The sequence below is a fragment of the Ptychodera flava genome, chromosome 4 (assembly GCF_041260155.1).
Source record: "Ptychodera flava strain L36383 chromosome 4, AS_Pfla_20210202, whole genome shotgun sequence".
NCBI lineage: Eukaryota > Metazoa > Hemichordata > Enteropneusta > Ptychoderidae > Ptychodera > Ptychodera flava.
Window position 1 is genome coordinate 21,086,493 of NC_091931.1, and position 13,580 is coordinate 21,100,072.

At 37.2% G+C, this 13,580-nt stretch overlaps 2 protein-coding genes across 2 annotated transcripts; one reads left to right on the forward strand and one right to left on the reverse strand.

The window, feature by feature from the left end:
• Positions 1-219: 219 nt before the first annotated feature.
• Positions 220-1,230, forward strand: LOC139132160 (galanin receptor type 2-like). Its single transcript, XM_070698549.1, has one exon. The coding sequence runs from the start codon at positions 220-222 to the stop codon at positions 1,228-1,230; it is 1,011 nt and encodes a 336-aa protein (XP_070554650.1).
• Positions 1,231-7,850: 6,620 nt separating this feature from the next.
• On the reverse strand, positions 7,851-13,240 carry LOC139130446 (juvenile hormone acid O-methyltransferase-like). Its single transcript, XM_070696238.1, has 4 exons — positions 13,086-13,240; positions 12,496-12,806; positions 10,881-11,016; positions 7,851-8,711 (listed from the first exon to the last, which is right to left on the reverse strand). The coding sequence occupies exons 1-4, from the start codon at positions 13,132-13,134 to the stop codon at positions 8,551-8,553; spliced, it is 657 nt and encodes a 218-aa protein (XP_070552339.1). The 5' UTR covers positions 13,135-13,240; the 3' UTR covers positions 7,851-8,550.
• Between the last annotated feature and the right edge of the window lie 340 nt (positions 13,241-13,580).

A 13,580-nucleotide genomic window follows, 5' to 3' on the forward strand; every position in this document is an offset into this window, starting at 1 on the left:
CCGTTTGCCTATCAAAACACCCAGAAAACGGCCCGAACTGCTGCATCGGATGTCACGGCCACGGTTTTCACATCTGACGAACAATTAATTTCTTGGCTACCCCTGACTCCATATTTTGTAAATTACATATAGAGGGCTCCGGACATTAAAGTATTAAGTACTTTTCATATTTTGTAGGTAAGGTACCGAACAGTTCTTCAGGAGTGCCTACCCGACATAATGTCAGGCAACCTATCAGGAAACACGACAGATGGGGATGATGAAAACCCAAACGTATTGTCATGGCTTAATATCATGTCAGGTTGCATCGGGATATCTGGCATGCTTGGCAATGCTCTGGTGTGTCTCGTGTTCCTCAAAGTGCCGGCGCTACGTACTCTGACAAATTGTTTGATCGTTCACCAAGCCGTTATCGATCTTGTCACATCTGTGTTGATGGTGGGGTACCACTTTGGTCCTCACATCTCCCACACCTCAGATAATGCTTTTGGTGAAATTCTCTGTCGGGTGTGGAAATCGGCCTATCTCCTTTGGGCCTGCTTCCTGGTGTCGAGCCTGAATTTGGTTGTGATCACACTAGAGCGGTACTATGCGATCGTCTATCCACTTCACCACGGGTCGATGTTCACTCCGAAGCGAGTTACGACGATGCTTGTCGTCGAATGGCTGATCGGACTGGTTTTCAAGTCTTTCAATTTGTACGTGCAGCATTACGACAAAGGGCTCTGCCTGACCAAGAAAATCTGGAAGTCGCCCGCTTTCGGCCAGTTCGTCGGGATCTGCAATGTGTGTGCCCAGTACCTCATACCGCTTACCGTGATGTCGGTTGCCTACACACGCTGCTTTCGCGAACTGCGGGGAAGTGCGATCGCCCCCGGGGAGGTGCATCAGAACCACAGCCAGAGTACAGGTTTGAAGCGAGCCCGCAAAAACGTTCTTAAGATGCTTACCATGGTGTTCCTTGCCTATGCTTTGTGCTGGGGTCCAAACCAAATGGTATTTATGGTGTTCTGTTTTGGTGTCCCGCTAGATTTTAGCAGTTCTTTCTATAGAGCCGGCGTCATTCTTGGCTTCATTAATTCGGCCATCAATCCGATTATTTACGCTCTGAAATACAAGCAATTTCGGAGAGGTATGAGAATAGTGTTCTCATTTGGCAAAATTGAGCCAAATGTCACAGATCTCAATATCACCGGGCAAGATCAGAGTGAATCTGGTAGACAACCTTAGACGAGCTGAATGTACAACTGTTACAGTAATTATACGTTTATACCGATGTGTAGTTGAATTCTGGGTATATGGTTATGTAAAATCGAAAAAAAGATAAAAGATAAAACCGAAAAAGGTAAAATTTTCTGTCCGTCTCGTGATGACTTTGTAAATAAGAAAGGGACTTTGGTTGAAGTTTACTTAGGAGTACTTTATTCATACTTCGGAGAAGGCAAACTACTAGCTCTTGCGAACAAATAATACCTTATCAGAGAACTGAAGTGTCTTTTACAAGACAACGATTTCCCGGAGCGCGTTTCACAAGATATATGTCAACACGACAATGAGGAAAACGTCTTAATTATGTTGTATGTGTTGTTTAAAACATGAAATGGACAAAAACCTAGGTCTAGATTACATCACTTCTATGTGTTTTTTTTTGAAAAATTCACTTTCGTACGGAAGAGTGCGCATACTGGCTTGCCATTGAACTTGATTAGTTGCAGGCGATGTTGTAAAATTCGCTTTTCTCTTACGGTAGTATGCGCCTCGAAACTGAAAGATTACATTTAACTTTCCTCAATGAATCTTTCAACCATTCTCTTACCAAATCAAGTATCCGGGGTCATCGTGCAAAGTTTGCTACAAGAGAAACAAATTACCGACATTTACCGATATTCTGAAATTCAAAATGGCCGCCATCTAGGGGGAGGGGGATCAAATTTTCGATAAAAAAAGAGACGGTAAAACGTTTTCTTACTCAAGAGTTTTAAATCAGCCCGCACAAACGGGAGACTGATAGTTCGAATATGTGTTCCCAAGACGTATTCTACATTAACTGATTGTCTGGTAGGAGCAGGTTGGAAGAATGCACATGCCTGAACCATGAATGATTATTGAATCTATACATAGGTAAATCAACTCTTTGACCAAACTAAGCACGGTAACTAACTTCGGAACGTGAGGAATCTTGTTTCCTTGCTGGTTGACATTTGTATTATTTCACAGGTTAGGTTTGTGACTAATAAACCGTTGCATGCGGATATGTTTGAACAGGGATGCTGAGTATTGCTAAAGTTATCATTCATGCGAAATTGAAATTTCAACCGACTGAGATAGCTGTTGAAATAACGCCATAAGCGAAACATAAGCGTCATATTAAAAGCGATGTATCAAAGGAAATTACTTCCACAGTCATTTGGGCAACTTTACACACAGCTAATTAGCGACGGTTTCTCACAATTACAAAAGCTGTCGGCAAAATACTATCAAAGCTATGCGATTTAAAACAAAGACCAGACCTTAAAATCAGTTCATAGAAATTTTATGCCGTGTGTGACCAACACCGTTATTGAAAGCTGATTGCAATTTGACCAGGGAAGGGACACCTGGCCATTGATTAAATCGCCGGGAGAAAATCGGAAAGAAGAAAGACAAGAAACAGAGTTAGATTGTCCGTACTTTCGGCGTTATTTGAGTCTTTGGAAACTGTGGCGTAAATTCATATGTGGATATACACGCTGAGAAAACCAACAAAGTAATTTGATCACCAGCATTCGACGTGACGGTTTCAAATTCAAGAGACATTACTCAGTGTTAGTCTGGATGATACAGTCGGGGATTTGTTCAATAAGTATGCTGACATGAGATAAAAGGTGCATCGGTTCGAGATAGAAGTAAACTGTGAGCTTAAAAAATTATCACGATGAAAAAAATACATGGGTTGCATCACAGACAAATAGAAGAAACAGACTAGCTACGCGGCATGGCTTTTGTTCCATGGTCGTCTCGGTAGACTATGGCCTTTTCATACTGAAATGAGCTTCACAGGTGTTAGATTTTTTGAGACCTTTGTTCGTGGTTGATAATTGCACGAGATTATGCAAAAAGTACGACGAGATGGCATCGTGCTGCCAGTCGCGTAGCAACCATACTTACTTTGTGAGCTCTCAGGGCAGAAACACTGCGTCACGCCAATCAAAACATAACAGGCCCGCAGTTTCATAAACACGTCGTCCTTCAATGACCAACTTTTAATAGACGATATGACTGACCGTAAATTATTGAGTAAAACCAGACAGTATCGATAGAAGATTTTCAAATTTGGTTGAAACACACTCATTATATATTCATAAAAATGTGAGAGGAATTTTTAAAATGGTAAAACTCACTTTCCCGAAGCTCAAAACTTTCCCGTTTTCGCCAGCATGCCGATTCCACTCAGCACCACATGACAACAATAACACAAACTTTGCCGAACATACTTTCACTTAAAAATTGGCGAAAATCCGGAAACTACCGAAGTGTGCATGGTCGGCACTCTTCGGATAAGCGAGGCGAGAGCTACCTGAGGCGAGGCGAACATGGATGACTTACTTAACCGCTTAACGCCTTGAACAATACCCGTTGACAGTCTCTTTCTATTTGTCTGTGGTTGCATCGATATCAACATTGCCTGTACATGTAATGCCCCCATTTTTATGGACAGTTCGTTAATCTAGACCGACAGCTGTCTTAGCCTCTCAAGTCTTTGATCAGTGTCATTTTACATAATTATACCTTTTTACGGTATACCTAACTTTGGTGTCGTAGAAGTGACGTCAGTGACAAGTGTTTAAGTAATATCTTTTGTAAACGGGTTCTCTGTTCTACATCCAGCTTAAACTCACTTTAAATTCCTGTAAAAGCAAACACGCATATAAAATACCGCACTGTTTGCTTTGGGATATCAGAGTTGATAGTCTTTTTATTTTGAAGTGTATAAAATAAAGATATTATGACATATGCGTTGTGACGGAAACTATATGAACCTTCAAGATATTCGTAATGCATTGTTCCATTGATATCTTTGGATTTTTAAATACGTTCAGTAAACTGAAACGGGAGAAACGAAAGTTAAGGAAAGTGACAAAGACAGGTACGCAAAAGGTATTCGTAATCCCGGCAGGACACTTATTAAAGTATAGACACTGTATTTCTTTGTATTTCTCACTTTTGTTTCACGGCTGTTTCAAGCAAGTGAAAGGAAACATGTTCCTTTTTCACACCAGCATTTCTGACAAATTGTTCGCCGATGACGGTAACATTACAATGGACCAAATGTACAGCTAAACATAATAATATTTAGATTTTTTCCAAATATAAGTCCCATTTGTAGTTATTCACCACCAAATTACTACATAAAATATGAACCTGTATTTGATATTACTTTTTACATAAAATATTTACATAATGTGGATTTTTTTGCTCTTGTCCGACCAATACTTTGTTACAATTCAGTTGTAAAAACTTTGTATTCATTTGAACTTGTAGTATAGAAGTGAGACTTTATAAGAACTATTTCCCCTAATATTGAGACAACTTTTACATTCCTATTGACTTCATTATTTGTACTTCATATTAATATGGCAAAAATAATATTTTCATATATATGACGTTAAATTGTATGCTTTACTCTCCTATCTTGGTTGTGCCTTAAAGTCTCGAAACTGTTTTACTTTGTGGGCCTACATCATGAACAACCGGTCAGGATCACCTTTCACTAACTCAGTTCAAAAGAACCAGCCGAAATATGTCTACAAGAAACTGTGGGACAAAACCTACATTTTGGTCAAGTTTTAAAAGCGTAGAAAGACAATTTAACAAACGTGAAGCTTCAAACATTGAGAATGCTGATATTTTCCTGACTTGTAATGTATTTGATGCACTTTGTACATCATTGGTTTCCTCTGCACGAATATGTAACTGAAGATACTGGAAATGTTGACGCTAAATAGGTTGTTGCATATTCTAAGAGGTAGAATACGAAATAAACCATTTTGAGAACTGTAGAGGTCGTCTATCTGATACCTGTATATCTGTACAAGAAACACATATAATGTCTCTCCGCTAAGATTTTATTTATTTCTCTGATTGTACGTAAACCTTCTACGTCATAGTTTTTATCACTTAACAAAAAGCCACTTTAGAAAATCCTTGTGATCTTAACTTTTGATATTGGTCATGTAACCACTTGAACAATTTCCTTGATCAGTGTGACCACTTGAACCATTGTATCTGATACTCGTATATTTGTACAGAAAACATGTGACCATTTGATCCATTTTGTTGGTCAGTGTGACTACTTTCACCATTTCACAAAATATCTCACACACTTGATCCGTGTTTCTGTTTGCTATTTTCATTCAGCTTTTGATCAATTTTACTCTGGAAGTTGTGTACCCTCGAAGTTATATTCCCAGCAAACGAAATAAAGCACATTTCCCCCAACCATAGGCGAACCGGTGACATTATTTGCCGTATGTAAAATCTACATGTGTACTTGAAACGTCTTCAAACCGCTCTGTGGTGTATGTGAGAGTTGTGACCGAATGAACCACAGAACCCAGTAATCCAGTATCCACTCCGAATATTAGAGTCATAATATATGTTCCAAGGGTGTGTGCTATATATATATATATATATATATATATATATATATATATATATATATATATATATATATATATATATATATATATATATATATATATATATATATACACACATACATACATACACACACACACACACACACACACACACACACACACACACACACACACAATATATATATATATATATATATATATATATATATATATATATATATATATATATAATATATAATGAGCGTTTGACATCATGGGCGGAACTCAATGAATTAAAATCTGATTGTCAAGCGGGTTTTCGAAGAGATCACAGCACAGTTGATAATATCTTTGTTTTGCACGCAATGATACAAAAATATTTGAGTGTAAGGGGTGGGAAATTTTATTGCCTTTTCGTTGATTTTGCAAAGGCATTTGACAGTGTGAAACATTCTTTACTTCTTTATAAGCTTTCTTTTCTCTGTGTCTCAGGTAAAATGTTTTCCATTCTTCGCTCCATGTACTGTAATGTGAAATCATGTGTAAAGTCTGGGTCTAAGCTTTCAAATTATTTTGATTGTCCATCTGGTGTTAGGCAGGGATGTATGCTTAGCCCTGTACTATTTACTTTCTTTATTGAAGAATTGAACGACACGTTAAAAAACTCTGGTAGCATTGTAATTCAATTAACACAAGATATGTACAACTTATTTTCACTGCTGTACGCTGATGATGTTGTAATATGCTCTGACTCTGTTGTAAACTTACAGAAGTTGATTAATATTTTGGGTGAATTTTGCAGTAAATGGTCAATGGCTGTAAATATTAATAAGACAAAAATAATTGTTTTTCGTAATGGAGGTCATAGAGCTCGCACAGAAAAATGGGTTTTGAATGGTCAAAATATTGAAGTTGTTTCCTATTATAAATACCTAGGTATTGCTTTATCTTCTAGAAATAGATGGGGAAAAGCGGTTTCTACATTAGCGGAGCAAGCTAATAAAACACGAGCCATGTTATCTGTTGCGACAAAAAAAAAATTGGAGGATTGCCACGTAACACACATTTTATGCTTTTTGACACAACTATCTTACCGATTATGATTTACGCTTCTGAAATATGGGGCTTCCAATGTTATGAAAAACTTGAACAAATACAAAGAAAGTGATGTAGGGCCTTTTTAGGTTTGCCACCAAGTGCAACAAATGAAGCTGTTGTGGGAGAATGTGGCAGATTTCCTATTTTTGTGTTCTCTCTGAAACGCTGTATTAAGTTTTGGTTAAGGTTGTTAGAACTACCCTCCTCAAGATTACCACGCCAAGCATATGTCATGCTTTTCCAACTTGATGAATTAGGGAGGCATAACTGGGTTACATCAATTAAGAATATTTTATATTCTTATGGTTTTGGCTTTGTATGGCTGGCACAGGAGGTTGGTAACAAACAAATGTTTTTAAGTGATTTTGAGAAAAGGGTAAAAGATATTTGCAAGCAAATGGCGGGGAAACATTATGAAAATAAATAAAATGCGTACATATATTGAGTTTAAGAGCGCCTTTGAACCAGAGAAATACATTTCTTTAAATATTAATTTTAAAATCCGCCAAACAATAGCATGCTTCCGTTGTTCATGCCTTCCTTTAAATATAGAAAAAGGTAGACATGTAGGTTTAGTTTCAACTGAAAGATTTTGTGAAATGTGTAATTCTAACAAAGTCGAAGATGAGTTTCATTTTTTGTTGGAATGTCCCACTTATCATAATATCAGATCATTGTATTTACCTGAAGATATCTGTTTTCATCCAAATATATGTAAGTTTCAGCGTTTATTACGTTCTTACCGATGAACGTGTATTGCGTAAGCTTGGTATTTTTCTGTTTAAAGCTTTTCAGTTGCGAAAAGACATACTTTGTAGGTTAAATGTAGACAATCCTTGATATAGAAATTGTTAATTACGGATTGGTTTATTTTTGTATTGTAAATTTGAAAGTTTTAATTTATTTGCATTTTTTGACGTGTAACTCCTCTGCAGATGGGCCGGAGGCCTTGAAATGCAATAAACAAACCATCACTATATATATATATATATATATATATATATATATATATATATATATATATATATATATATATATATATATATATATATATATATATATATATATATATATATATATATATATATATATATATATATATATATGTATATACACACATACATGTATACATACACACACAAACTTTCCTTCAGGTAAGTTTGAGCAAATGGTAAAATAAGAGCGAGACATTAACATAACAACTTGAAAAGATGAAATATGGTTCTCAGATACTCTACTTTCTGCGGGTATTTCCGTTCGCTATATTGTGCAAGAAGCTATACCCGTGTCTTGACTAGCAATGATGGATTGCCTGAGCAAAACTAAGGCATTTGCAAGGGATAAAATCTGATTAACAGTATGGAAAGTTTATCATAGAAAATGTAGCTGGCATTAAAAGATTCGCAGCCAGAGATACCGAAGAATAGATATTAAAATAATGTTTTTGGAGAACGAGTTGACGATTCAGCTGGGTAAGAATTTGAAGACAACCATTTTGTGACACATCCAATTAGCATGCAAAGCGTGGCCACTAGGTTTGACCCGCACAATACCAACAATTTTTGTCTTGAGATATTCATTAACATGAAATTATGCAGACCTACCAACTCTGTGATTCGGAGTTTCTCAAAGCGACTGTCTTGCCTCTTTTTGATAATCCCTGCGCAACTAATACCTGGCAATGCGATGAAGTTAATTTTTTTAAACCTCCAATATTGGTCGGTCAAAAGCAACGGCCAGTGTTTCTCATGATATGTACCATACATACAAAGCCTGTATTAGCGGGGTTTTCGGAAACTTTCACGTGAATAAAGAACGTATTTTACTTTGTCACTTATTTCCTTGCTACAGCCGAAATAACACAAATCGTCATCGTAAATCCTTCGTCATCTTTATAGCCTGTATCCAACACGTACTTGACGGCCTCTTCCACATATTCTTCTCTCACATCATCAGGAAATCTTCCCAGCTGACCCATAAAGTTTGGGCAATATTCTGCAACAGAAGTGAGAATTACGTTCGTGTATTTTAAAAGTGCTATCTTTTTTGAGTTGTCTAATTTCATACAACTTCCTTGCTAATCCGCGATAAGTAAGTTTAATATGCTTTCGTCGTTTCCTAGGTGATATCACATAAAGTTCACTTTATATGTTTCGTAACCAAACCAGTAAAATTGAAATGTGTTGAAATATGTTGAAATCGCAATCGTAGGATGCACAGTATCACATTTTCGTCACAGATAATACAGAAGCAGGCGAACGCAATGATGACTTTGCACCAAACCAGCTCCTGGATGATTTTCAACAACTAATAAGTTTCTATTCTACAGCAGATTACGATAACTAATTTACGTCGGCATGTGAACCCAAAATCCAATCAACTTCTGTGAAACGACAGAACTAATTCTGATGTTCACACTAAATTAAATACATTGTTACGTATATATTGATCAACCTCGCGGAATTAAGTTAAAGAAAACGCTGTCAACCTGTTCATCTGACAACATTGGCCGTACAATGCCAGAGTTGAAACATTAAGCTTTTGGCAAAATTATCAGGGGGTGGTACGATTTGGGGAGGGTCACCATCCTTCATGCAGCAGTTTAAGGCTTTTTAATCTCGTACATGAATCATGAGCAGTGTCGCCAATTTTTATACAAAGATGTCGAAAAGATCTGGTGATATATTTAAAACAATACTCTGAAATGTGAATGCAAAAAAGCAATACGTTTACGTGTATGGGAAAATTATGAAATATCCACTGACGTGTACAGATACGGCTTTATAGTTTTGTCTGCATTTCTGCCGTTAATTTATCAGCTTAATTTATAGCAGTCAAGAAGTGCGTGTGCCAACCTTAGCAAAAGCCACTCTGGACAACACGGCAGAGAGTTTATTGGTTGTGAGTATAGGAAAACGGGAAGGTGAGCGAGTGAAAATTTTGTCTAAGTGTAACAATAGAGTAGCTTCGAACAGCTGTCACTTTCCCTCCGAATTCTGTTTAAAGTAGGTCAGAGTGGGATACTTCCAACATACTACATGTTCATGACCTCTAATAGGCCTTTTCTAAAAAACTTGTCAAACACTGATAGAATCGTCAAGAACAAATCACCTGATAGATAATGATAGACTGTCCTTCATACCAACAAAATAACCATTTTAAGAAGTCTTTATCTCGTATTGCACTTAACACATCTTTTGTACTTAAGATACCACATGAAAAATAATGGAGAGACATATTTGATGAAATAAAATCAAGAAAGTATTGCATCATTCTCTGTCACTGTTACGGAAATTATTGAAAAAAAAACAAAACAATGAAAAAACAAACAGTTATGAACTACTGACTCGCTCTCTATCGATAATACACGTTGTGAACAAAAGAACAAAAGAAGACTTCATGAATGACTCTATGTCACTCCTATACTACTACAATTGGTGAAAAACTCAAACATAGCAGCGAGTCAGCCTTTATCACTGCTACTGCTTTCATTGACATCACCACCGCATTGCTCTTTAGCAGCATCAACACGGCTGCAACTGTGGTTACTGTCACCACAATTCTGCTCCTTGCCCTCAACGATGGTGGTGACGGGTAATTTGTTTCACTAGTACTTACTCTGCACGGTAACTCCTGCTGTCTATTCTTGATTCGGGCGTAAGAGAAGGGTGAACGTTTCATTGAGCCTCGTTTTGGCAAAAGTTTAGGTCTTTCATTTTTAAGGTAGTATGCGCCTCGAAAGTGAAAAACTTAAACTTTTGCTCAAAATATCCTTCAAGAATCTTTCAACTATTCTCTTTCAAAATCAAGAATAAAAATCGGGGGTTACCGTGCAAACTTTGGTACTACAGACACAAATTATTCAAGATTTACCGATATTTGAGATTCAAAATGGCCGCCACCCCTGTGTTAACTCTTAGTATGGAGAAAAAATATATTTTCGATTTTCGAAAACCTGAGACGGTGAAAAGTTTTCTTACACCAAGAGCTTTACAATGAACCCCCACAAGTGCTAGATCAGAAAAGAATTGTCAAAGTTTGAGGGTCCGAATATCTGTCCCCGAGGCGCGTTCTACCTTAAGGCAACACTACCTTACATCAGCCTGTAAAAAAAAGATAATATTATCTGAAAGGAAGCAAATACGAAGTCTGTAAAAAAGTCACCTTTTGCTTCATCAAAAGTTATGGGTAACTCGACTACTTCCTGTGTACAATCGATGACTTCAAAACCAATACTGGAAATTATTTCTTTGTAGTCATCAACACTGCCCTGGAATGGATAGTAGGCATGTTTGTAACTCTGTAAAATAAACGAAGAAAACAAAATTAAGGGTATTTTGCACAATCTAACGCCTATTACTTTGCACTTCAAGTAATAAGATCACGTGTTCACACACGTATAAGCTGTTGTCGTAGTGATGTCTGTCTGTCTGTTTGCTATCTAGAGAACGGCTAATCACATTGGAATAAAATTTGGTACGTAGATTTGTTTTTTGCATCGGCGAAAATTGGCCAGTTTTTGATAGGCGTGGCTTGCATGATTATTCTAATTTATTAAGATAGAAAATGTTCTTAGGGTGAAAGCATCATATCCTATGAATCTCTTCCAGGTGTTAATAAAGGAGACACAGCAGATTGCAAGGTCAAGTGGAAGTTTAAAGACAATGGTACTTCTCATTTGCATACTAACTGAACTTTCCTAATTAGGGAATTAGATATTATGATGTAACATTAATAGAAGTCATTTTACAATTAATGGAGGTCACTTTGCAGTTTTTTTTAAAACAAGTACTTGCTAGTTTGCAAAATTAACGATATTTTCGAATTAGTGAAACAAAACAGGAAGGATTCGAACAATATTGATAAAAGTTACTATGTATATTGATGATACAATGATATAACTGGAGTGAAATATATTTAGCATTTTCACGTCAGCTAATTAGTAATGTGCAATTCAATGGACTTTCCGAATTAGTGAAATTTAACGTAAAGGAATCGGCTAAAGTTGAGGATACTCAATAAGATTAACTTTAAAAGTCGAGAGGATCTGCCTTCTCGTGAGTGTAAACCGAAAAACCGTGTTGCAACGGATATATTACTTGAGTTTAATTCATTGATGCAATCATCAGACTGTTATTTATTAATTTGTTTCTCAAGATGATAATCGCATGAATAAGGGAATAACGTTTAAGAAGTAAACAAATTTTGACGAAATCAACCATATATTCTATATAAACCGAGTCGATATGAAGTCTCGGACTAAGCAGAAAAATGCATCATAATGTCAGGGACAGTCAGCAATTAAGGTATAAAATGATAAGAAGAGCAGCATGACGTCACTGCCACCACGACCATCATCAGCATCATCATCACCATCACCGTCACCACCACCACCACCACCACCACCACCACCATCATCACCATCATCATCATCATCATCATCATCATCATCATCAATCATCATCATCATCACCGTCATCACCACCACCACCACCGTCATCATCATCATCATCATCATCATCATCATCATCATCATCATCATCATCATCATGGTCACTGCCACCACCATTACAACCACCATCACTATCACCAACACCACCAGCGCCACTACCACCACCACCATCATCATCACTTTCACCGTCATCACCATCATCATCATCACTAACATTATCATCATCATCATCATCATCACCGTGATCATGTTCATGATCATCATCATCGTCAGCATAATAATCAGCGTAATCATGACGACGATGACCATCATCATCAAAGCTGGTACCTTCATGTAGGCATCCCATCTAGGATTATTGTAGTTGCCGAGAGCTCTTAAGGTATCGATGACGTCAGGATTTTTCTGTGTCGTATTCAGGAAACACAAACCACCTGGTTTCAAACTGTTATATATTCCTTTCAAGGCCGCCTTAGAATCCTTAATCCAGTGTAAACAATAATGTGCGACGGCTTTGTCGAATGCCTTGCTGTACTCTGTGTACGTTGTAAGTCTTGTGGCATCGCCAACGCTGTAAGTGATGTTCTCAGCTTGGTTCAGTTTCTTAGCTTCTGCGATCATCTCACAGGCGACGTCAAAAGCTAATGCATGAAATGAAGAGTTTAGAAATATATATATTAATTACATTGGCAGGAATCAACAAATCAGTTCAAATGGTCTGGGTCAAGCAGTTTAGGGTTGTTTTAACCAAAAACCACAAACCGACTTCAAAAATTTACCTTTGCAGACTTCATCACCGCTTGAGTTAAGAGAGTAAGGTCACACATAGAAAACTATACAAACAATAGCTAAAAGCCTATCAGGAGAGCGGTTTAAAAAGGAGTATTGAAGGAAAATTTTGACAAATTCTCTAATATTACCTGTACCGGATGATGGAGAACTACGGCTGAGTATAAATAAACGGGCCATAAACGTAGTGTCTATTGACACCCGGGTGTCAATAGCCAGAAGCTGCCTATATGGCTATTGACACCCCTCGACCCGCGACCCTACTCGAATACACGCACTTTTCAATCCCAGGTTCTCGCATTAGTGGAGTTCTCCTCCCAGTCAAACACATGGTCAGTACGATGTTTGATTTCTATTACATTAATTACACAAACTGATTTCAATCTTTTGTCACCTTTTGCTAATCCTGCAAATAGCCACATTAGTTAAGACGCAGTATCTATGTACACAAGCACACAACACGATGACGCCATGAAGGCTGTCGGCAAAGCGTTAAACAGCGAAACGAAAACAAACAATGAACAAACAAATATTCATAAACACCAACAGAATACCTGTTTAATTATAGCTAAACAGTATTCTGAAAAACAACACATTCGTATTTAACAACAATTTCTACAAACAAA

What these genes read in the sequence shown, in the direction of transcription:
- LOC139130446 (XM_070696238.1), bottom strand. Translation starts at nt 13,134, where the DNA reads ATGGCCCGTTTATTTATACTCAGCCGTAGTTCTCCATCATCCGGTACA. An exon ending in TTCTCCATCATCCGGTACAG is followed by an intron (nt 12,807 to 13,085) that starts GTAATATTAGAG and finishes TTCATGCATTAG; the next exon opens with CTTTTGACGTCGCCTGTGAG. An exon ending in GATGGGATGCCTACATGAAG is followed by an intron (nt 11,017 to 12,495) that starts GTACCAGCTTTG and finishes TTTATTTTACAG; the next exon opens with AGTTACAAACATGCCTACTA.
- LOC139132160 (XM_070698549.1), top strand. Translation starts at nt 220, where the DNA reads ATGTCAGGCAACCTATCAGGAAACACGACAGATGGGGATGATGAAAAC.